This window comes from Cheilinus undulatus, linkage group 20 (assembly GCF_018320785.1).
Source record: "Cheilinus undulatus linkage group 20, ASM1832078v1, whole genome shotgun sequence".
Taxonomy (NCBI): domain Eukaryota; kingdom Metazoa; phylum Chordata; class Actinopteri; order Labriformes; family Labridae; genus Cheilinus; species Cheilinus undulatus.
This window is the reverse complement of record NC_054884.1, coordinates 37,934,912-37,959,725: the sequence shown is the minus strand read 5'-3', so window position 1 is coordinate 37,959,725 and position 24,814 is coordinate 37,934,912. Positions and strand designations below refer to the sequence as shown.

Here is a 24,814-nt window from a genome sequence, read left to right as displayed (position 1 = left end):
CACTTCATGGCGCCGTCTACAGAAATTCAGGAACAGATGAGAAACAAAGTCATTATTATCAGCCTGGAAAGAGTTACAAATCCATTTCTAAGGGTTTGGGACTCCAGAGATTCATGGTGAGAGCTATTACCCACAAAGGGGGAAAATTTGGAACAGTGGTGATTCTTCCCAGGAGTGGTCAGCCGATTGGCCAATTTGCAGGAAGAGAGCAGATTAGAGCCAAAGCCACTGACATCTATCGAACTGGAAAGGGTTACAAAGACATTTCTAAGGCTTTGGGATACCACCAAACCATGATGAGAGCCATTATCCATAAATGGGGAAAACTTGAAACAGTGGTGAACCTTCTTTGGAGTGGCCAGCCTACTGAAATTTCTCCAACACTGAGGCCTCATTTATATGACAACGTTTTGCTTCGTTTTTCGTTTTCGTTTCCAAAAAGTTCCACGTTCAGACGGCAATGTTTTCAAAACAATCTCCGTTCACACAAGACTGCAGGAAACACCAAAAACGATGTCGTTTACATGCCAGTCCAGTAGATGGCGGTGTGATTTTCGTGCCTGCACCAGATTCTGTTTCCCTGTTTACACGGAGACGGAGGAGTTTTGAAAAACTTCCACTCTGGAACCAGTTTCTGAAAAGTTCAGTTTTCAGGCACCAAAAAGCCGTTGCCGTGTAAATTGACAGCCAAAACGCAACAAATCTTTTGCGTTTTCACTTGAAAACGTTGTCATGTAAACGGGCCTGAATCGGCAATCCATCCAGGAGGTCACAAAAGAACTTAGAAAAAAATTAAAAAACAACAAAGGAAGGTTTTGGGGCAGTCTTGTCAACATCTGGACTTAAACCTGATTGAGATGCTGTGGTGTGACCTTAAACAGGCCATTCATGCTTGAAGACCCTCCATTGTGGCTGATTTAAAACAATTCTGCAGAGAAGATTGGGCCAAAATTCCTCCACAGTGATTTGAAAGACTCAGTGCCAAGTATTATAAGGGCTTGCATGCAGTTTTTGCTTCACAGAGTGGCAAACCAGTTGTTAGGTTTAGGGGGCAATGACTTTTTCACATAGGGCCTGGAGGTTTGGATGGCATTTTAAAAATATGCAAATGTGCAAAAACAAAAACAAACAAACAAAAAAAAAAACAAAAGAAAATCAGGAAGGGGAGAACCCTTTTTCAAAGCACTGTTAGAGAAAAGAAAAGGCTAAGATTTCATGTTTGGCCATCTGCATGAGCTCATAGATGACCGTATGATAACAGAGGAGAGAGAGAGAGGGTTCATGCAGCCTAGATTAATGTGTTTTGAAAAGGGCAGGAGGGCATCATAGAGAACCAACAGACCAACCTGAGCTTATTTGGAGGATCTGAAGTAGAAGAAAACCATCTTGCATGTGTAGTTTCTATTTTCCGGTACAGTAAACACTGAATGATAAATCTGAATAAAACAAAACACGCTGATGTCTCACTACAAAATCGCTACCACTCCATAAATTGCTTCGCCACTGTGGGAGTAAATACATGTTTTTAAGTCACTGCTGGAGACAGGGAAAAGCGAGGGACTGCTGCACCTATTGGTTGCCATAGAAACCACCTGAATGACAGGACTGTGGCTGTTTATGCTGTGTAACAAACGCAGGTGTTTGTTTGTGCAGTTTCTTTCAGAATATTTTAGCACAATGTTGAAGACAAAGATGGCAATCTGCCTCCATTCACCGCCAGCTCCCATAATCCTCTTCTTTGTCTTTTCCAGCACTTACTGGATAACAGCGGCTACATCCTTTTAACTCTAATTAGAGGAAGCCTCCTGCTGTTCCTTCTCACTTTTTACCTACACCTCTGCTCTCCAATCTTTACGCGTACTGCTCCTTTAAAGCTAAATCTCTCAATGGGAATCTGTAGGGTGAATTCAGGGCGACTGGGACATAAGGTCAACTAGGACTTGTGAACAAAAGAAGGTTTAATTTCTCACCCGATGAATGAAAGGTAGGCTTTGCTGATCTGAGCCCAAGCTGAGACATCACATGATAAAAATCACACCCCATCATCAGTGTGGCATCATTTTTGTGGGCGGAGCAAGCCTCGAAGAAAAGGTTGACCCTGCAATTCATGAGGTACTTTAGGTTAGATGTCATCTTAACATCATAAAAGCTCATAAATCACTCTAACTTTTGAGCTAGCAAACATTTAGCACTACTTCTGCATCAAGACCATTGGGATTAGGTTTTATTTAAGATGTCCCATCCATCCAAGGTCTTGGACAACATCATTTTGTGTGATTGGGATAAGTCAGGTCAGGTATGGGAGCATATGCTGGTTCAGCACTTCACCTCATCAGCCTTAGTCCTGTTTTGCCTTCTGATGGCCATCCTCCAGGCCCACACCAGACCCATGCCCCATCTCTCCAGGTATCCTCCCAGCTGACCCCTCCATGACTCATGCAGTTAGCCCAAGCGTCTGGACCAGCCCAATGGGTCTTGGGCACCCAGTATGTAGTGAGCTGGATCAGGCCCAGGAAAACTTTCCAGGGTCTTGCCAATGATACCTGAAGATGCGCTGAAGAGAAGTTGCCAAGAGTCCAGGCCTCACAAGAGTATAGCAAGACCAGGAGGACCAAGGACCCAAAGACTCTGAATTTCATCTGCATGCTCAGATACCGGGAACGCCTGAAAGCCTCACAGTCATCGTATCGATGGATTATGTTGCCAAGGCAGGTGAGCTGCTCTACAATTCCACGCTCTTGCCATTCACAGGCACAGACTTGATGGCAGCATCCAAGTCATCCCTGAATACCAGGATCTTTGATTTGGTCCAGGAGGAGTGCATTCCCCCTAGCAAGTTAAGAACCTCCATGGGAACATCTACAGTCTCCACAAGGATCAGAGTGTCATCAACAAAGTCCTGATCAGTGATCTTGACATCTCCAAATGACACCACCGTTCACTCCCATGACCCGCTCCATTATCCAGTCCATACAGGTACTGAACACGCACTGCTGCCCTTATCCCAGAATCATCTGGGAAGAAGTCAGAGGTGGAGCCACCACACTTCACAATACTCTCTGGACCAGACCCCAGGAGGAGTAGCTGTGGCCATGTGCCAATACTAATGGGGATCCCAATAAACAATAAGAACATCAGCTGGATGAGCCCATGTGGGATCCTGCAGAGCTCCAGAATCCTCCAGAGGGCAACTGTGCTTACCTAGTGATAGTTCCATAGAAAATAAATAAAGTAAAGTAGATCACAATGAACAACACGAAACTTTCATTTCTAAATTGACCAAATGAACATTTTTATAAACTAAAATTAAAACATTTTTAAAAGGCAGAAGCAGACATAAAAGGTTTTTAACATTTGGTTTCACAATGATGGGGAACAATCAGATTTTAAAAAATGATGCTGGTTCTGAAGAATGCTTTTAGCCAGAATTGGAGGATTTTTGTCCGGATTATTCATTTGACCTTCTGTCAGTTCAAATCTACATTTGCAGAGGTTCTTCAGAAGACAGGAGGAAGTGATTTCTACACAGAGAAACGCTATAGGCCATGTTTTAAGCCATTTACGACTATGACAAGTGTCTAAAGTGCAAAAATACAAACACGCTTATTTTTGAGCCATGTTTTTGTCCAAAAGTAGTGAAATATTCAGGCAAAGAATAAAAAAGTTTAAAAAACTCGTGGTGAAATGTCAGCAGGAGGAATAGAGATGGGTATCACCTCCTGAATCGATTAAATTTCAGTCACGTGGTCCCAGTTCAATTCGATCTGATCCCATTAAATATGGATTCATGTGAAGATGTTTTAATTACAAAGCTTCTTTTGCTGTGGGTAACTCTGGCACAACTTCACCAACTTCCAAGGTGCACGGAGGATGAAGAGAGTCTGAAGAGAACAGAAATCTCCAGCAACACTCGCAGTCTAAAGAACAACTTTATTAGACCCACGCGTTTCGGCATATAGCCTTCATCAGGGTCATGTTCTCTGTTCTCCTCGAAACCTATTGAGCTTCAATTTTAGGGAGCTACCAGAAAAAAAGTTGGAAATAGTACAAGCTCATTGATAAGGCACACAGATGTCCAAAATAAAATGACTGGGGGAAAGATTATGACCTGGAATAAGACTCTAAGAGGTTTTAGGGACCAGTGCAGGTCTAGTCCCAAGCTACATGAGGAACGCAAGTCCTATACTGGTCACATGAGGAGCCACCAGAAAACAGATTTCTGGATTTCATTAATAGATAACATAATCAGAAAAATTAGAATGAATCAGGGGATTGATTTTTTTTAACCCAATCCTTGGCAGGGATTAAAAAAGCCTCAGTCTAAAGCAGTTTTATTCATCCCTGCTCAACCAAAGAGCCAAATTGTTGAAAAATACCTTTGCAAGAGCCACAACCTAAGTGGTGAAAAGTGGCAAAAATGGGTTAAAGTGGCAAGAAAAAATAAGCTGGTCAAAAAGCAACAAAAAAGGGGTAAAAGGGGGCAAAGTTAGCATAACATGCCAAAAACTGAGTGAAAAGTGACAAAAATGGGGAGAAAAAGTGGCAAAAAGGGGCAGAAAGTGGCAAACACATGGCAAAAAATGAAAGAGAAGTGACTAAAATGGGCAACAAAGGATGCAAATGCTGGAAAAAAGAAGCAAAGAGTTGCAAAAATGGGGGGAAATGGCATTTAATGGCAAAAGCAGCTTAAATGGGGGAAAAGTGGCAAAAAAAAGCAAAAAGGGGAAAAAAATTGTAAATAGAAACTAGAAAAGTACTTGGAGCGTGCAGACCATTAGCCCTATCTCCCAATAGTAAAGAATCCTTTAAAAAATCCCTGGATCCAGACTTATGCCATTTCTGACATTTCCTGAAAATTTCATCAAAATCCTTCCATAACTTTTTGAGTTATGTTGCGAACAAACTAACAAACTAACTAACTAACCCTGCCGATCACATAACCTCCTTGGTGGAGGTAAGAAGTAGGATAAAAGAGGCAAAAACTGAAGAAAAGGGGACAAAACAGGATTAAAGGTGCAAAAGTGGGCAAAAATCAGTAAAATGGATTAACAGGGGCAAAAATGGAAAAAAAGGGGCAAAAAAAATTCAAATAAGGGCAATGGAAATATAAAGACAAAAAAATAAAGGTTGACAATTAAAACCAGCTGTATCAGTGTGGAAACAAACTGATTAATGGATAATTTCTGAGGACAATTTTTCCTTTTTAAGGTTTCCTGGAGGAATAATCTTTCAGATAAAGACATAAAAGAGCCACAAATCATCTCAAAAGAGCCACATGTGGCTCAAGAGCCACCCGTTGAGCATCACTGGTCTAAAGCCTGGACCAGCAGTGTCACACAATGCTCATATATCCATAGCTATTTCTACAAAGTGGTTTGGTTTGGTTCTGATCTTACCTGTTTCCTCAGCTGGTGTCTGTCCAGTTTCACTCATTGTCTCTTTAAGAGATCCAGATCATTTGGCTCAGCTCAGACAAGCTGGCTGTTTGACTCCCAAATGGATCTTCATTTGGATCCAGTTTGGCTTTTAAAGGTGGATTATATAACGACAAAGGCTGGAGAAAAGGAAACTGTCAGTCAAACAGGAGCTAGCTACTTAAACTAACACTTAAGAGTCGTTTTGTTGCACAGGCTCGTTCACAGACGGTTCACAATCTCTTGATCTCACAAAGATAATTCAGCTGATACCACATTAAAAGCCTGTTTGTGGTAAAATTAGGGGGGGGTTTTATATGTAAAAGGGGCTCAGCTAGCCTCTTAGTGCAGCACTAGTCTCCTCTGGACTCTGGTCTACCTTCATCTGGAAAGATGGTGCAAGGAGGTCTGCAGGACTGAGTAGTCTGTGGTATTTACTGCATCCATGCCAGGTAAATCAGTTAAACTGCAGTAAAATTCCTTTTTTTAAACTGTATGCATCGTTTGCAGTGTATGTAGAAATTTCCTGATGATAATGCTGCACACCCACTTCCTGTCCCTCTGGACATCCCAGATCATGTGATTGCAAGCATCCTCTTTAAGGTAGTGTGAAAATGTTAAATTCAACTGCCTGCTGAGCAAAAATGTCCAGTCCCAATCCTAGGCATGGGCTAAGCCCCGGGTGTTTTTCACATGTGGCTCTGCCCCTGGTTCAGCAACAGCGAATCGAGTCACACGCCGGGGGATTTACTGAGGAAACAGGACACCCTGCCATCACGCAGCACACATGCACCCAGTCTGACATGAGCTAAAACAATCAAGCATGAAAAGATCCCCCTAACTCTGTCTAATAAACAGCAAGCAAAAATAAAAAAGGAGAGAAGCCAGCTCTCAGACAGGAGCAAGCTCTCAAAACCAGCTCACTCTCAATCGACACATCACTAGAAAATCTGTTTTTGGACCAGCTTATAATAAAGTGTCGCCTTTCTTTCTTAGAACATGATAACACCTTCATTCTTCCTGGACTGGATGGGAATCATCTTCCTTGTTGCAGACATGCATCATGGACTTCATCCTTAAATTCATGAAATTCCTGAATTCCCCCTACATCCGACATCCATCCTGCACCTTTTCACTGCTCAGCCTCTCTGCTGGGAGCCTGTGTGTCTCTGAACTTCACAGAGAGGCTCTAATTTACACACATGGAACAGAAACTGTCTCTATTTTGCTTCTTTTTATCCAAAAATCTCACAAAAGCCACGACATAGAGAGCTCCAGCAGCGCATGATGCGGATTACATCACATCCATACTGTAGCCATGCATACTGGTAACACTGGGAGAGTGTGTAGGCGTTCATCAGCCACCACCGTGTTCATATGAGGACTTAATGGCGTATTACGTAATAAAACCACAGTAACATCATCACAGCAGAGGAATGTCGTCTCACCTGGGCTGAAATGAGAGCTGAGAGCAAAACTGGGGCTGAAAACCACCGAGGACATCGTCACCAGGAGCGCCAACATCTTCATCACCGGGGGGGAACAGTGTCTGAGCTCGGAGGAGAACAAACTAGGCTGCTTTATTTCTTCAGCACGGCTTCATTTCTCCTCGTCGAACCGGCTCCTGGTGATCCCCAAACGCGTCCATTTCTCCTCTGATTGAGACAGATGCTGACGCGCGCTGCTCCTCGCGTAAAAGTCACAGCAGGCCGAGGATGGCTGGAGTCTCTTTCTGCTCCTTAGTATTTATATCGATGCCACAGCTGCTCCAAAAAGTCCAGTTTTACAGCTGCAGTCAAGTTCATCCAGAATAATCCCTCTTTCTTTACTGCAGCACGGCTTTACGCGACACCTGGCTGCTCTAACGTCATCTGACAGCTCGGACTGAACCGGATCTCACTCCGAAAAAAAACCTTTAAAGAAAGAGAAATCAAATCAGAGGTTCAGTTTAGAGCCGGGGCTGCTCGGAGCTGTCCGAGGTGCTGACAGCACAGCGCCATCTTGCTCGGTAATGCTCCTCAATAGAATTTACTGAGCGCTTTTGCGCGCAGTCCACAGGGGGGGAGGGGGCTGTAGGAGGCTGAGGATGGCTGCCTGAACATGTTCAGCTGACTTACACATACAGTACAGAATGTAGGAGGGAGATATGGCCTAGAAAGAGTGTTAATTATTTATTAGAAAGACACATTTATCTTTAGTGTTCCAGCACAAAGAAAACCTCAGTGTTTGTGAAGGGGTATTTATATGACTGGTGTGATTTTTCAACAAAAATTCTCAAATTTCTGTGCTAGACACACAAAATTTGTCCCAAATACTATGATTTACTAAAGCAAGACATATAAACCAAATCCACTATCAGGTACAGAGCGAAGAAATAAGGCCCAGATCTGGTTCAAAGCTGGCTCAGCTATCAGGGACAGCGCAAAGACATTAGGCCCAGATCAGGCTTTAAGCTGGCTCCACTATTAGGGATGTAGCAAAGACATTCAGCCCAGATCTGGCTCAAAGCTGGCTCCATTATCAAGGATGTAGCAAAGACATTAGGCCCAGATCTGGCTCAAAGCTGGCTCTGGCATAAGGGATGTAGCAAAGACATTAGGACCAGATCAGGCTCAAAGCTGGCTCCACTATCAAGGATGTAGCAAAGACATTAGGCCCAGGTCTGGCTCAAAGCTGGCTCCATTATCAAGGATGGAGCAAAGACATTAGGCCCAGATCTGGCTCAAAGCTGACTCCATTATCAAGGATGTAGCAAAGACATTAGGCCCAGATCAGGCTTTAAGCTGGCTCCACTATTAGGGATGTAGCAAAGACATTCAGCCCAGATCTGGCTCAAAGCTGGCTCCATTATCAAGAATGTATTAAAGACATTAGGCCCAGATCTGGCTCAAAGCTGGCTCTGCCATCAGGGATGTAGCAAAGACATTAGGCCCAGATCAGGCTTGAAGCTGGCTCCACTATTAGGGATGTAGCAAAGACATTCAGCCCAGATCTGGCTCAAAGCTGGCTCCATTATCAAGGATGGAGCAAAGACATTAGGCCCAGATCTGGCTCAAAGCTGGCTCTGCCATCAGGGATGTAGCAAAGGCATTAGGCCCAGATCTGGCTCAAAGCTGGCTTTACCTTCAAGAAAGTAGCAATGACATTGGGCCCAGATCTGGCTCAAAGCTGGTTTTGCCTTCAAGAAAGTAGCAATGATATTAGGCCTAGATCTGGCTCAAAGCTTGCTCCATTATCAGGGATGTAGCAAAGACATCAGGCCTGGATCCAGCTCAAAGCTGGCTCCACTATCAGGGATGTAGCAAAGACATTAGACCTAGATCTGGCTCAAAGATGGCTCCACTATCAAGGATTGAGCAAAGATATTAGGCCCAGATCTGGCTCAAAGCTGACTCCATTATCAAGGATGTAGCAAAGACATTAGGCCCAGATCAGGCTTTAAGCTGGCTCCACTATTAGGGATGTAGCAAAGACATTCAGCCTAGATCTGGCTAAAAGCTGGCTCCATTATCAAGAATGTAGCAAAGACATTAGGCCCAGATCTGGCTCAAAGCTGGCTCTGCCATCAGGGATGTAGCAAAGACATTAGGCCCAGATCAGGCTTAAAGCTGGCTCCACTATTAGGGATGTAGCAAAGACATTCAGCCCAGATCTGGCTCAAAGCTGGCTCCATTATCAAGGATGGAGCAAAGACATTAGGCCCAGATCTGGCTCAAAGCTGGCTCTGCCATCAGGGATGTAGCAAAGGCATTAGGCCCAGATCTGGCTCAAAGCTGGCTTTACCTTCAAGAAAGTAGCAATGACATTGGGCCCAGATCTGGCTCAAAGCTGGTTTTGCCTTCAAGAAAGTAGCAATGATATTAGGCCTAGATCTGGCTCAAAGCTTGCTCCATTATCAGGGATGTAGCAAAGACATCAGGCCTGGATCCAGCTCAAAGCTGGCTCCACTATCAGGGATGTAGCAAAGACATTAGACCTAGATCTGGCTCAAAGATGGCTCCACTATCAGGGATGTAGCAAAGACATTAGGCCCAGATCTGGCTCAAAGCTGACTCCATTATCAAGGATGTAGCAAAGACATTAGGCCCAGATCAGGCTTTAAGCTGGCTCCACTATTAGGGATGTAGCAAAGACATTCAGCCTAGATCTGGCTCAAAGCTGGCTCCATTATCAAGAATGTAGCAAAGACATTAGGCCCAGATCTGGCTCAAAGCTGGCTCTGCCATCAGGGATGTAGCAAAGACATTAGGACCAGATCAGGCTTAAAGCTGGCTCCACTATTAGGGATGTAGCAAAGACATTCAGCCCAGATCTGGCTCAAAGCTGGCTCCATTATCAAGGATGGAGCAAAGACATTAGGCCCAGATCTGGCTCAAAGCTGGCTCTGCCATCAGGGATGTAGCAAAGGCATTAGGCCCAGATCTGGCTCAAAGCTGGCTTTACCTTCAAGAAAGTAGCAATGACATTGGGCCCAGATCTGGCTCAAAGCTGGTTTTGCCTTCAAGAAAGTAGCAATGATATTAGGCCTAGATCTGGCTCAAAGCTTGCTCCATTATCAGGGATGTAGCAAAGACATCAGGCCTGGATCCAGCTCAAAGCTGGCTCCACTATCAGGGATGTAGCAAAGACATTAGACCTAGATCTGGCTCAAAGATGGCTCCACTATCAGGGATGTAGCAAAGACATTAGGCCCAGATCTGGCTCAAAGCTTGCTCAGCTATCAGGAACAGAGCAAAGACAATAGGCCCAGATCTTTCTCAAAGCTGGCTTTTACTTTCAGGATAGTAGCAGAGACATTAGGCCCAGATCTGGCTCAAAGCTGGCTCCACTATCAGGGATTTAGCAAAGACAATGGGCCCAGATCTGGCTCAAAGCTTGCTCAGCTATCAGGAACAGAGCAAAGACAATAGGCCCAGATCTTTCTCAAAGCTGGCTTTTACTTTCAGGATAGTAGCAGAGACATTAGGCCCAGATCTGGCTCAAAGCTGGCTCCACTATCAGGGATGTAGCAAAGACAATGGGCCCAGATCTGGCTCAAAGCTTGCTCAGCTACCAGGAACAAGATTAAATAAGAATGGGTTCATCCTTCCATCCAGTTTAGCTGAAATGAGGGAGCACCACAGCGGATGACGCCGAGAGAACAAACGGTAATGTCCTTCTAGCTGTGCATACCAATGCCTTTAAAACCAGAAAATCACGTCTCCGAATTGTTTACATTTCCATTCCATTGTGGCAGCATGACATCTATCTATCTATCTATCTATCTATCTATCTTTCTGTCTGTCTGTCTGTCTGTCTGTCTGTCTATCTATCTATCTATCTATTGCTGCTTGTATTCATACGTCTCCAGTCTAAATCTGACTCTTCTAAGCTAATATTTCTCTGTTGATTTTCTTTTTTATGTGTTTTGAGCTCCTGGAGGCAGACCCCGCAGCTGTCTCCTCCTCTACCTCCTCTCTTCTGTTAAACCAGGCGAGGAATGAAAAAATCTACCATGAACAGACTGTGATGTAACACCAGGGAAAGGCACACAGCAGGACTTGGCTCCTCGGACTATCCCCGTCTAATCCTACTGTTCATACATGTTGGATGAGGACCCCTCCCCCACTCGGCAGCATTCATCCTCTCCCAATCCCCTCCCTCATCCTCCTCTCCATCAGATAGGATTCCTGGCAGCAGGGGGAGTCAACTTCTCCTGGAGCATCAAACATGATTGTGATTCTTCACCCACACAGAGAAGAAACTCCACATCTCCAGGCTTTGTCAGACTTTCTGTTATTCTTCACTCTGCTCAAAGCAGGGGCATGGATGATTCTGTATGTGCATGTGTAAGTTATAATCAAAGGTTCTGTTCTCAGTGTGAGCATGCTCTTTTTAAGGTGCATCCCAAGGTCAACCATGGAGTGATAACTTAGAGAAACAGATCCAAAGAACGAGACATGAGGAAGCATTTTAACTGAATTTAAATGAGAGAAAAGTCTTTGAAAAGCACTGCAATCTTTTATCTAGTTATGTAGGTGCATGATTGAATTCTTTTGCATTATCAAATATAAAGACCAATTTGGAGCCAGTAGAAACATTGTCAATAATTCTGGATGCACTGGCTCAAAGCAGGAAGAGATATCAGGGATGCAGCAAAGAAAAAAAAGATCCAGATCTGGCTCAAAGCTGGCACAGATATCAGGGACATAGCAAAGACATTCAGCCCACATCTGGCTCATAGCTGGCTCCACCATCAGGGGTGTAGCGAAGACATTGGGCCCAGATCTGGCTTAAAGAAAGTTCCACTATCAGGGACATAGCAAAGATATAAGGCACAGATCTGGCTCAAATTTCAGAGATGTAGCAAAGATGTTAGGCCCAGATCTTGCTCAAAGCTGGCTCCACTATCAGGGACATAGCAAGGACAATGGGCCCAGATCTGGCTCAAAGCTTGCTCAGCTATCACAGATGTAGCAAAGACATTAGACCCGGATCTGGCTCAAAGCTGGCTCAGCTATCAGGGGCATAGCATCGACATTAGGCCCAGATCTGGCTCAAAGCTGACACAATCCAGCTCAGACCCGGCTCAGATTGAGGTGGACCGGGCCTCTGTCTTTGCTATTAGGCATATTTGCACTTGATCGAAGTGTAACTTGGTTTATGTCATTTGGACCTCTTCTGGTCCAAATGGCGTTTGTCATGTGAGTCCCCACCAGGTCAGGCCTATTGTACAAAAAGACTCTGGGGCAGACCTGCATCCTCAGTGCATGTAGAGTACATGTGGCCTCAGTCTGGTTCAGTCACATTTTGCTATCTGGGGGAGGTATTTTCCTCTCATCTACTTGAAGAGAGAGGAAGTTAACGGCTTGTTTTCTTTGCTAATTTTCTGTTTCTCCTCCATAGAAGTCAGAGAGTGATGCAGAAACCTGCAGAGAGGAGGAAGAGCTCATATATTAGACTGAGGTTCCTTCTTTGGACATTTGATTTCTCTGACAGAAACATTCCCTCTACACCTCTTCACTCCTCCTCCTCCTCTTGTTTCACTGTCTCGTCACGTCACTTTCTACTCTCTGATACATCGCGTTGCATGTCTGCTGTTTCCGTGGAAACAGAAGGGAGAGAAAATGAGGATAAGATGGATTTGGGTGGTTGTGCTTTCCAGTCATTTCACATCTTACATCAAATGTGATGAGGGGAAATTTCAGAGGATCACAGCTCTTTTTTTATGTATTTTGATCTGCTTATTCAGCACGTGCATAGAGTTAATTACAGCTGCTCCCCGCCTGCAGAGGAGCATCATTCAGAGCAGAGCATGCTCTGGGTTTTATGTTTATTTTGTGCAGAGGAAAGCACAAATAGAAACGCCGTGGTGGAATTTATACAGCCGTCCATCTCGACAGCTCATCCATCTCCATCCTCTCCCCTCGATTCAGATCAGTCCCTGCGGAGAGACGAGGGAGGATGGCAGGGCCCCGCAGCAGGACTGAGGCCCAGTTTGAACAGCTCCCCCCAGAGTCTCTCTCACTCCACGGCGAGCAGCTGCACACTGAGCCTCTCCTCTCTGCTCTCAATGTGGGGCCAGGCAGCGGCTCAGCCTGGATCCACTCCACTGAGCTTGTAACTCCAACGCTTTAGTGTCAGTTTGGAAATTTATTCAGTCGACTGAGAGCATTTTATGAATTTCTGGCTTCATGACGGCCTGTCAGAGCAGCGGTACATATATTTAAAAGTGCTCTGTGGTCAATTTGGAAACAAAGCTGTGGTTAATGGCTTCAGTGGAGCTCACATTTCTAAGACTTTAAAGCCGATGACAGAAACACTGTGAGGAGTCTGTACATAGAGACTGTGTCACTCCTAATATTTAAGATATTAATTTATTGTTGTCTGTTGCTGCTCATCGCCATTTAAAGCTCCTGTGAGGTTTCAGCTGATTGCAAAGCTGTCTGCTTTTTATACTGATGACTAGGACAGAAAACAAGGCTTTAGAGAGGATTCTTACGATTTTGAAGATTTGCATTAATACCTTTATTTGACGGGACAGTGCAAAGTGTAGGAAATCAGGAGAGAGTGGGGAATGACATGCAGGAAGGGAGCCACAGGTCAGACTTGGATGCAGCTGCTCAGCCACAAAAACCCATTCCATTCCCATTCCAAATTCTTAAACATTTTTAAGGTATTCCATAAAAATTACCCCCAAATTTCTTCAAATATTACCTGAAAAGTTTCAACAAAATTTTATCATGCAGCCTTAACATTATAATAAAATCTTCCTCCCAAATTCCATGTAAATTCCTGAAAATTTTCAAGTCAATTCCCCCTAAAATTTCTCAGCTAATTCCCACAAATTTATACATACATCCACAATGTCAAGAGTTCCCTGAACCATCTGAAAAATTCATGAAAGTTCTTAAAAATTCCAAAGGACCCCCGCACACACACAAACACACACATCCCCAAATCAAATTCCCACAACCTTACAGGTAAATTTCCCAAATGTTTGTGACAATACCAAAAAGCGTCAAAGCAAATTCCCCCCCAAAAATTCCAATAACATAACGAACACATTTCCCAGATCTGCTTGAAGATGCCTGAAAATTTCCAAATTCCCTTCAGAATACCCCCAAAAATTCCCCTGAAACTTTCAATGATGCTCTCGAATGTAGATAGAAAAATACAAACCAAAAATTACACGAAAATTCTTTGCAATTCTGAAGCAAATTCTCCAATATATTTATCAAAATATCATTTGGGTTAAAGAGCTTCTACATATTGGTGTATTAACCATTGCAGAAACATAAAAAAATGATTTTGGTAATTACCAGTGCTGTTAATTTAGGGCAGCTTTGGCATAAACCTTACTTTGGTTAGGGTTAGGGTGGTCTGATTATTAATGTTACAGACCATTCTATCAGTCTTATTGCTAACCATCACCTGGCTCATAATGGTGATTTCTGTTTGAAAAATAGAACACAATAAACCCCTGTCTAGCAGAGATGACAATTTAACCACCACCGTGATACAATTTTGAAGAAAAGGAAGTCATTATTTTCCTCACTCTTACAATGAAAATATGAAAAATAACAGTATAATACAACAATATTTCTCCTTCTACATTGATGCTACATAGAGCCTTTACAAAGGCTGACCTGCTGCCTTCTGTGTGATGTCTATGCAATGAAGGCAGCCCTGCCTGTGAGCCTGCGCTGAGGGCAACAGACCCAGTCCTTACGCTTACGGATCTGAGTACACATTTGCGGATCGTGCGCGGTACAAGTTTTGCAAAAGTCACGTGTGTATGACAGCCAGTTGAAGGGCAGGTTTCAGTTGTAACTGATGGCTTGTGAGGATTTTGACAACTTGAAGCAAAAAAGAGTTCTCTGAACCAAAATGAACCAAATCCACAATTACAACATGGTCTACACATTTGCGGATTAGCGCACGCATTTACAGATCTCTGCACACATTTGCAGATCTGTACTCACATTTGTGATTTTTTGCACACTTTTGTGGATTTGTGCATGTATTTTCAAATCTGCCTATGCATTTGCAGATTTGTGCACAGATCTTTGTATGCATTTGTAAATACTTTTGCAGCAATAATAGCTCCATAAAAACCTCTCCTTTCTGAGCCATGATTAGAGGACAGAGACAAAGAGAGCAATCAGGAGGTGTGAAAGTTCGTGTCTGCTTGTGGACGGATATTTAAGTCACACAGAGTCTGCAGGGAAAACAGGGTGATTAAGTCATTAAATAACAAACAGTGACAGACTCTGCAGGGACAAAGAGGAGCTGTGAATGTGACCACAGGGACAGAGTTAACATCCACTTCCATGTCTTTTTCCAGCAGGAATCAGCACCTGCCTGCACTGAAGCCAAGTCTACCGCTTGTTTAGTTCAGGGGTTCTCAACCTTTTCAGCCTGCCACCCCCAGAATAAAGGTGCCAGTGACCAGGGAAATGGGAGAGCTTTCTGGGGCCGTGCCAAACTGGGGGCCAGCAAAATCCTGGTCCATTGTAAAGTTAAACTGTGGTATTTTATAATCAACCTGAATAACCAGCTAACCATCCTATCAGCATCAACCTGTTTATCTCTACATGAAATTACTGTGTTGAAGTCCACAGAGCGTCTATGACTTGTCAAGAGGAAGAGGAGAAATAGCAGTGCCACAGGCTGATCGCCTCCATGCCATGTTGCATCGCTGCAGTAATTCATGCAAAAGCAGCCCTGACCAAGTATGACCAAGTACTTAGATGGGCTCAGTCTTCAGAGGACATTCATTTCTGTATTAAAAACCTTCCTTTCTTAGTGTAATATTCTCTTATTTTTTCATTTTTATACCTTTGAACATCAATCAATTGAGCAAACATGAAGCATTTTTCACTGTACCTGAAACATTTTACTTAAAAATAATGTAAACACACAAACTAAGATCCTCATGGCCACACCGCTGCATGCCTCTTTAAGAGGAAATTAAACTGATCTTTCTTCTGAATTTAACCTGAAACTTTGCAATAAATAAAATCATCAGCGGATCTGCATGTTTCTCCCCAAGTTCAGTAAATGACTGTGAATCATTCTGCAAACTCTACCACTCTGTGATCTGTTTATGAAGATGTTTTACTTACCATTCAGGTAGCAGGTTTAGTCCATTCATTGAAAAGTCACCTATGAAGACAGAAAGTCTGCCACTTCCTGGAGGGGTCTTGTCTTTTTTTTTTCTTCTTCTTTGTGATGAATGAAGAGCAGTAACCAGATGACCAGGCACACTACTGCCACCTGCTGTGCTGGAAGGGACCAGAGTACTCAATTTCCATCCTAGCCAACACTCCTGCCTCACATTATTCGAGGGGGACCCAACTGCAGTCAGGATGGCCGACATGAGCGTCGCTATACATCCAATCCATGCTGGATGTCCCAAGCGGAAGATTCTTCTTCGTGTTGGACTCAGCCGCCAGTGTTTTTTGTGCTTAAGCCTAATCCTTGGTGCTGGATATCAAATATATCACCTTCCCTACTGTCTTACCCTGAACCTAACCACTCAGGTTTTAATGCCTAAGCCTAACCTTAGACGTACAGACTTCCAGTTGAGACTTCCGGTATGGATTGGATGTATGTCAACCATCTTGTCTGCATGAAGGTACTCTTCCATTACTCAAGTTCAGAAGGATTTTATTCGTCTGCACCGAGGAGCCATGGTGTTCTTGGGTTATCTGTCCTTTCATCTGTCTGTCTGCTCATTCTCATGAGTGTGATATCGCAAAAAAGCTTCCACATGGGCACACCGGTCATCGAGTGGTTAAGACGCGCACCATGTTCGAATCCAGCCGTGGCACTATTTCCTGCATATCTCTCCCCGCTCTCTTCCCTGTTTCCGACTCTATAAACTGTCCTCTCTCTAATAAAGGCACAAAAAAGCCCAAAAATAAATCTTAAAAAAAAAAACAAAAAGCTTCCACAGATATTAATTTAACTTTGCACACTTATCCACTATGAGTCAACGATTCACTGATTAGTTTTTGGAGGTCAAAGTCATTTGACCTATTGTCTATTCTTTGTTTCTAGATCCTTCTTGTGTGAGTAATATCTAAAGAATGCTTTGCACACATCTTCACCCTCACAAAGGGAGACCTGATTACATTGTGGAGGTCAAAGTTAAAATGTTTAAGTCATGCGTGTTTCTTACCTCTGATGCAGAATCTCAAGATAGTTTTGGATTGTCTTCAAACTTTGCACAAATGTTTACTAAGAGTCAAGGATGACCTCATTACATTTTGGAGCTCATAAGTCAAAGGTCAAGGTCATTGGGCCTCATGATGAGCCCTTGATGATAACATTTCTACCACAGATAACACTTCAGTTCTTCTTAACCCTGCACTGTACTTTAACTCTAAGGCAAGAGGAAAGTTATTAGAGGGGCATAACCTATGAGGAGTTGGTGAAAACAGGAAATAAACAGACTAATATTTGGAATAATTAAGGATATCTGGACTTGACAGAGATCTATACTTCTTCCAGACACAGTGGACTGTTAACATTGATATGTGGGCATAAATTGACCAGCAGGAGGACAGATGGACAGATAGATAGGTAGGGAGGTAGGTAAGAAGTTCATAAATATACACCAGTTAGTACACATCTGAACAAAATCTTAATGCACAAACCTTTAAATATGACCATAAATTAAAAATAGGCCTATGACTCTAACATTTACCCTCACTCCCTTGTAATTTTAAGCATGGTTGAGGCCAGAATGACAAGAAATCGGACATTCAGATAAGTGTTAATAAAATAATCATTTTTTCAACATTTTTTTTAACTTTCCCTGCCTCAAATCTCTTCAACAACTTCAACCCTGACCAGTAAAACCGAACAAACAACAACAAAAAAAAAAAAACAATGTTTCACCCTTTTTATGCCAGTTATTGTACACCATGTCATTGTTATTTTTTATGGTAAAAAACACACAAAAAAACATGTTTCCCACATAAAATGATCTAGATAAAAAAAACTTTTTTTCAATGAATACAGTCTGGGCCACATCAATGATGAGTGGTTAAACTGATCTGGATGTTTGTTTTTTTTTTTTTTTTTTTGTAGTGCCAAATTCCTTTCTTTAGTTTTCTGTCTGTCCTTGTAGGTCCGTATTCTGGACATACAGAAAACTGTTAATAAAATAACAACATTTTTTTTTTACTTTCACTGCTTCAGATCTCTTCAACAACTTCAACCCTGACCACTAAAAAAAAAGGAGAAAAAAAACAAAAACAAAAACAAAAAACAGATGAGTCTATCGGAGCGAAAAACACGCAGGTTTTACCATCCTTTTCTTGAGCCTCCTCCTCTACCAAAGTATTTGAGAGCGAATGCATTTGTTCATGTTAGGTTTATTTTATGTACAGCCATAAAAAATCAGAGGAAATACGTAGGATGTGAATCACAAACACACGCATTTCCAGCTCTAACCAAATTATGACCATGATAACACTTATTACGCCCATATATAAATTTACTGCATGTTTGAGATATGATATATTCTCTCCTACTGATGGAAAGGACCCGTGCATCCTCATGCATGTCCATCCACTTGCTATGAAATGAGGGCAAAGTTGAAATTGTCCAAATGTCCCCCTTTCTTAGTCCCAGACTGCAGAACTCGGAAGTAACATTTCTGACTATAAACACTCCACTTCAGGGATGTCCGGTTGTAAACACAGACGCAGATTTGCACCCGAGCACACACGTAGGAGCACACAAACATTTCCTTACACGTGTGGCCCACTCTCAGACATCCACTCTCAGACCAGTGCTCTTTGTGAACCGTTACACCCCTATTATGTGGAGAGTTACGGATATTTTTAAAAATTTGGAGAGGTGCAAATAACACATCCAGCTTTCTAAAGTCTTTTTCCTGGCTTTGCTACTAACCTGGTTTCAACCTTCAGTGTGTACATGTATGTACTTAAGCAGCTGTCTGCGCTTGTGAACGCCCCCTCTTTAAAGATCTAGCGAATTGTATTTGTGTACCTTTTATTTATTTTCTCTACACTTGACTGAAACCAGCTTGTTCATTTACTCAGGTCATCGATCTGAACATTCAGTCCCCTCTTACTGAGAGCTGCCTGATCATACTGTGAGACTCCCTCACTCCAAAGGAAAATAAAGAATTAAGAACCAAAATCTTTGAGCTCCTTTGCCCTCTTTTTTTAATTTTTTTAATCTCTCACAAGAAGAAAAGAGCAATTAATCCTATTAAGATTCTTGAAAGTGGTGTGGAGGAGTCAGACTAATTGAAATTGACTCCACAAAGACTCAATCTGCCGAGGCGTCACAGATGCACATTAATGATGGATTAGCCCAGCAGCAGACAACTTCTTAACCATGAGTAAACATTAACATTGCCTCCAGGCACAGCAGAACCATGCCTGCTGGTGAAAAGATGCTGAAATATGATTACATTTCTATGACAGGACGTGCAGATGCAAGACGAATGGTTTGGTTAGAAGCAGTTCTTATTCTGTTTCTTTAGTAGTTGGCATTTATGAGGCTTGATAGACAGCAAACCATCAATTCTTGAAATCACAGGTTTTTTTTAAGAACTTGAAAACCTCACCCTAATCAGTATTCATGGCTACCATTACACCATGTAGGCAAAAGAACACCCCCAAAGAACAGTATGACAATGAGCCGAAGCACACAGAGAAAGCTACACAGAAATGGTTTAAACAACGAGGTGGATGTTCTGGAGTGGCCGAGTCAAAGCCCAAACCAAAACCCAATAGAGCAGGAGTGTCAAACTCAATCACAGCTGGGGCCGAAATCTGAATTTAGGTCTAGGGTCAAGATTTAACCAAAAACTGTCAACCATGTTTTCACAGGTAATGAAGTATAGGGGAAATTAAACAGTGATGACAAAGGATTTTAAGATTTCTAAAGAATAAAGTCAAAATGATTAAATATCACAGCATAAGTGTTACTGTGTGTCCATGTCAAATAAATGCTAAATAAATAAATTAGTTAAAGGCTTAAAATATGAGATAAAAGTCGACTCTAGAAGTCCTAAAGGACACAAAATTGAAAGTCAAAATAAGGTTTTTAAAGGGCAACTATATGAGATCAAATACAAAATCAAGAGTTTAAAAGGTCAAAATAGAAGATAAAATTCAAAATTGTGACCCTAAAAGGTCAAAATAAGAGATAAAATTCTCGATCAGGAGTTTAAAAAGTGAAAATATGGGATTAAAAGTCAAAGTTAGGAGTTTAAAAGGTCAAGATATGATTCAAAATGCAAAACTGTGAATCTAAAAAGTCAAAATTATGAATTTACGATGTCAAAATATGAAATTAAAAGTCAAAATGCTAGGTTTCAGTCATAATCTTGGGATGCAAAATGAAAATTTGAAATGAAATCACAAATTTCTTTCTTTCCCAAGGATTTTTTTTAATCTTCAAGGTTAAATTAACATTTCTATACTGGAGGAAATCTGCAGACAGGGCTTGACATGAACCTTTTTGTTGAAAAGCCACAGTGGCTAGTGGTTTTGCAAACTTACTAGCCACTCGGTATTTCCACTAGCCACAATTTTGGTGTTTGGAAACTATGAGCTGTATACCAAATTTGGTAAAAAGGGTATGATATGACACATGTTTTTATCTTTTTTTTTTAAATTAACCTTTATTTTAACAGATTAAAAACCCATTGAGATCAAGATCTCTTTCACAAGGGTGACCTGGCCAAGAGGTCAGCAGCACACATCATGAAAAAACATAATGAATGGTGGCAATATACAATAAGTTAGAATACACATATTTTTGCAAGAGCAAGGTGTTACGCGATAAAGTGCTCTACTTTTCCTCATCAGTGTAGTCAATAGAGACTTTCATCCTTCAGTCTCTGTTTCTCTCTGCCTCAGTGATTCAAAGTTTCAGAGTTTCTCTTGTCTTTTATATCTGTTAATTATTATATGGCAAATCAAAATACAAACGTAACAAAGGTTTTAATAATGTTTCGATTATGCACGCATTTGCGGAGGTTTTATTGTTTAGATCGCCCTCAACAAAGAAACAATATCAACAGAGTCTTAATCGAACAATATTCAGACACACTGCCTGCCCTGGCTCGCACGAGCGACAGAGACACACAGCTGGAGAGCACACACACAAACGGCATGGACGTGCTGATCCTCCAAGGACAAAGAGGTACTTTAAAGCAGAAGGAGAAAGTTCAGGTCTGAGTTTATCCTCAGCATTTTCCCTAAACAGATAGTCTTTCAGCCTTCAGTCTATATTACCAGCATGTTAGCGTGTGCGTGTGTGTCAGTAAATGTGTGTGAGTGCCGCGTTTGTGAGTGTCATACAGCATTAAAGCCCTTGGCGCTGCATAAAAATGCACGAATAGATGAAGAGACCAGTCGCTTATCAGTTATTTTGGAGGGAAATTTGAGCCTTTATGTGCCGAACGGCCTCTCTGTAACAGGCCAAAATCATCAGGGCTAACAGACAAGCACTTTAAGAGTGAAGCATAAGTTGTGACACTGATAAATTCCACCCGCCATCGTGGCTAGTTAGAGTCACGCTGCTACCCGCCATGGCCGAAATCCACCCGCATTTGGCTAGTTGGCGGGTGTAAATGTCAAGCCCTGGATGGAGAACTCATACCACTGAGCTAGTTCTAATTAAGATATGATCTTAAGGGCTGGGTAAAACCGCACCGTGGGCCACATTTGGGCCCTGGGCCTTGAGTTTAACACCCAAACAACAGAGGATTTGTGGCTGGACTTATAAAGGTCTGTTCACCCTGTGCAGCCTGACTGAGCTCGAGCAGCTTTGCAAAGAAGAATGGAGTAAAATCCACACAGACTCAGTGCTGTGATTGCAGCCAATGGCGACTGTCCACATTATATTGACCATGACTGATTTAAACAGATAAAAGTATAAAATATCTAAAAGGGTGAATCATTTTTATAGGCACTGTAAATCCTTACGTCAGATATGTTTATCCAGGTTACTCCAAAGAAGAGGAAGTGGCAGCTGGGCAGCTTCCTGTTTGACGAACCATCACTGTGATCAGACACGCCTCCGTAATGACTCGTTTCAGGATGAGAGTACGGCTCCCCGCCAGCATCACCACGGGCAGGTAACCAGGTCTCTCCCGTTCCTCCCACGGTCACATACGAGGCCTGCAGGGCAGAGAGCCGAGCAGACTGAAACAACGCTGCTGAAAAAAACAATCCTTGTCCTACACGGTTATATAACCCTACTGTGAGCTAACATGAGCGTTAAATAACATATGGGTGAGGAAGCATTTCTGGGCTTGTTGGTTGTGGATCAGCGATCATGCTGGAGCAGACGGTGCCTACAGCTCTGCTCATAAAGCCGGGTCTGATATTCGTGAGCAGCGTTCGTGTGCTCCTCTAAGATGTTATTTATAGAAGAACACATGTCCACAGGCGTGCTGGGGCCTCCATGCTCTGAGTTGGACCCCCACTGTGTATCGATCCGGGCTTTGACATCAGATTCGTGACCTCCGATGGTAAGTATTGATCTTTAGAAGAGCGCCAGGACGGACAAGAATGGCTGCTTGTTAAAAATCTAAAAGCTCTACTCTCAATGGAGACGGCTCTGTCCTTTCAAGTGTGAAGATTTCACTCTTTGATGCTTTTAACAACAAAAAGAGCTAAAATCCATGTCTTTGCTGCTCTGACATGTCTGCATATACTCATACCCTTTTGAACACAAAATTTAGTATGGATCAAGCACCAGAGGAGGTTTCTGACCCTATTCAGACTGGCTCCTATTGCCTTTTCAGAACAAACACAATTAAAAACCTGTACTCAGTTTTACTAAAGCCCCTCACTCTCTAATGTAGAATTTAATCTCTGAAATCTGGTGGAGCTCTCCGGGAGAGGACTGTGATTTTAGACTCCTCTGAATCTCTGCGCCATTAACTTGACAGCTAACCTTGAGAGAAGACGCCAAAGATCCGTTATTGAAATGAGGATGACTGTCTGGGAAGGGGAATTGATGAGCCTGTGTCTTCTTCTGCCCTTCATAAAAAAAAAAGCAACAAAAAGGGGGGATGTAAGACACTGCTGTTCTGCAGACGTCAGCAGTAAATCTCAGGAACAACTTGTATAATTTTGCAATAGATTCCTCCAGAAGTAGGGGCAGAGCTCAAGGTGATGAATATCAGAGGCTCAGGTGTTTTAGATTCTGTTCCATGCCCAGGAACAATTGCACCACCCCCCTCTCTTCCTCTGGTCTGCTGTCACATTAGTAGCATCAGTCAATGCCAAAACACGCTTGCATGTGTTTACAGGTTGGAGCAGATGGTGGCGATGTCTGTTTGATTGGTTTGAAAATCTATAAATCAGGAGAGACAAACATCGCAGCAACTCAGGTGGACTTTTGTTTATGTTCCATGTAGGAATGGAGTCCATCCTGTAGCTACGGATGTAGCCCTCTTCAACCCTCTTCATACTTCCAAATCTATTCTGCAGCTTTCAGAGGATGAAGTGGATCCGTGCTGCAGGGATGCACGTGTTTTGAAAGAGAGAGGAGATGCTCAGGACCAACAAAGTGGGGGTCAGGACACCCAGGGGGGTCAGGAGATGCCTTCCAGTAAACAAAGAATATTGTCAGTGGTTTAAATTGTACATATTACACTTTTTGTAAATGTTTTAAATTATAATGTTTTAATTTTAAAAAAATCCTTTAAATTTAAGTCCACAAATGACTATTCTTGAATGTTCAATTTTGCCTCAACCACTCTGTTGGGGTCATCAGACCCTGGTAACTTTATTTTGGGGGTCATAGGCCAAAAAGTTTGGGAACCCTGCTGTAACCATCTCCAGGGACAGTGGGGGTCCCTGGTCTCTGGTGCTGTCATTTTGGGGGTCATGGGCTTAAAACCTTGGGAACCTGTGCTCTAACTCAGGAGTTCCCAAACTTTTCAGCCCATGACCCCACCAAAAAAAAAAAACAGAAAAAAAAAAAACAACGTAAGAGATCAGGGACCCCCATCTTCCCTAGAGGGAAGCACATGATACTGCACAAAGCATCATGTATAAAGTTGCTACTTTTGGTCTTTTTTGTAACTTTTTCTTGCAGTTGAGTGCAAATATCATTTAATGACTCCATTTGATTTTAATTTGAACTCATTAAAAAAAAAATTTAAATAATAGACACAAATTATAATTTTAAATCATGTGAAATTTCCCTTTGTTTTATCGAAAACATCCTGAAACCCCTCTTCACTGTCTTGCGACCCCTAAAGGGGTCCTGATCCCCACTTTTGGGAACCACTGCTCTAACTGATGGGTACCCATGCTTAGCCTGGTTTCAGTCATACTTCTGCATGAGTCATTCCCGAGACCACCTCATCTGAGAATGATATGCAGGGGTGGTTCTGGGGGCAGCAATGCCCCATAACATGAAGTTTGGACCCCCCCCCCCAAAAAAAAATCAGCAGTCAACAAAATAATAAAGTCGATGTTGACAAGCAAATTAGTTACATTGAAGTGTGGAACTGATGCACCTCTGTGTTCCTGTCGGATCCCTTAAGGTGATGCACCACCAGCCTGAAGGCTGTTTTATGCTTGACGCATCTGCGAGGTCGCGAGTGTCAAACATGGCGTCACATATTAAGACACACCCCCTTCGGCCAATTTTCTTCCATCTGCGCACATCCTGAAAATGCGGCAGATGTCAAAATGGCTGATTTTGAGGAGTTTTTGGTGACAGAAATGAGAAAATAAAATGTACTTCCTCATCTATCTCTCACATTGGCCGTACAATCATACACGCTACAGACGTGATTCTTGAAGACACTATCCCACAGTATTTGGGAGAATATCAGTTTGGGGTGAAGAGGAAGGTATAAATGCACCAGACTTTTTTTTTTTTTACCACTTCTCACCCAT

At 42.5% G+C, this 24,814-nt stretch overlaps 1 protein-coding gene across 2 annotated transcripts in view; it reads right to left on the bottom strand.

Annotated features, from left to right (window-relative positions):
- The window catches only part of aatkb (apoptosis-associated tyrosine kinase b), a 130,565-nt gene extending 114,513 nt beyond the window's left edge, over positions 1–16,052 (bottom strand). The window contains exon 1 of one of the 2 annotated variants that reach the window (XM_041815224.1): positions 16,022–16,052. Coding sequence is in view for 1 of the 2 variants with exons in the window: in XM_041815223.1 (XP_041671157.1) it covers positions 6,863–6,944 (82 nt within the window). In the remaining variant the exon portion in view is untranslated. Of the gene's footprint in view, positions 1–6,862; positions 7,396–16,021 lie in introns of those variants that run through there. The other variant, XM_041815223.1, reaches the window with a different exon arrangement.
- Between the last annotated feature and the right edge of the window lie 8,762 nt (positions 16,053–24,814).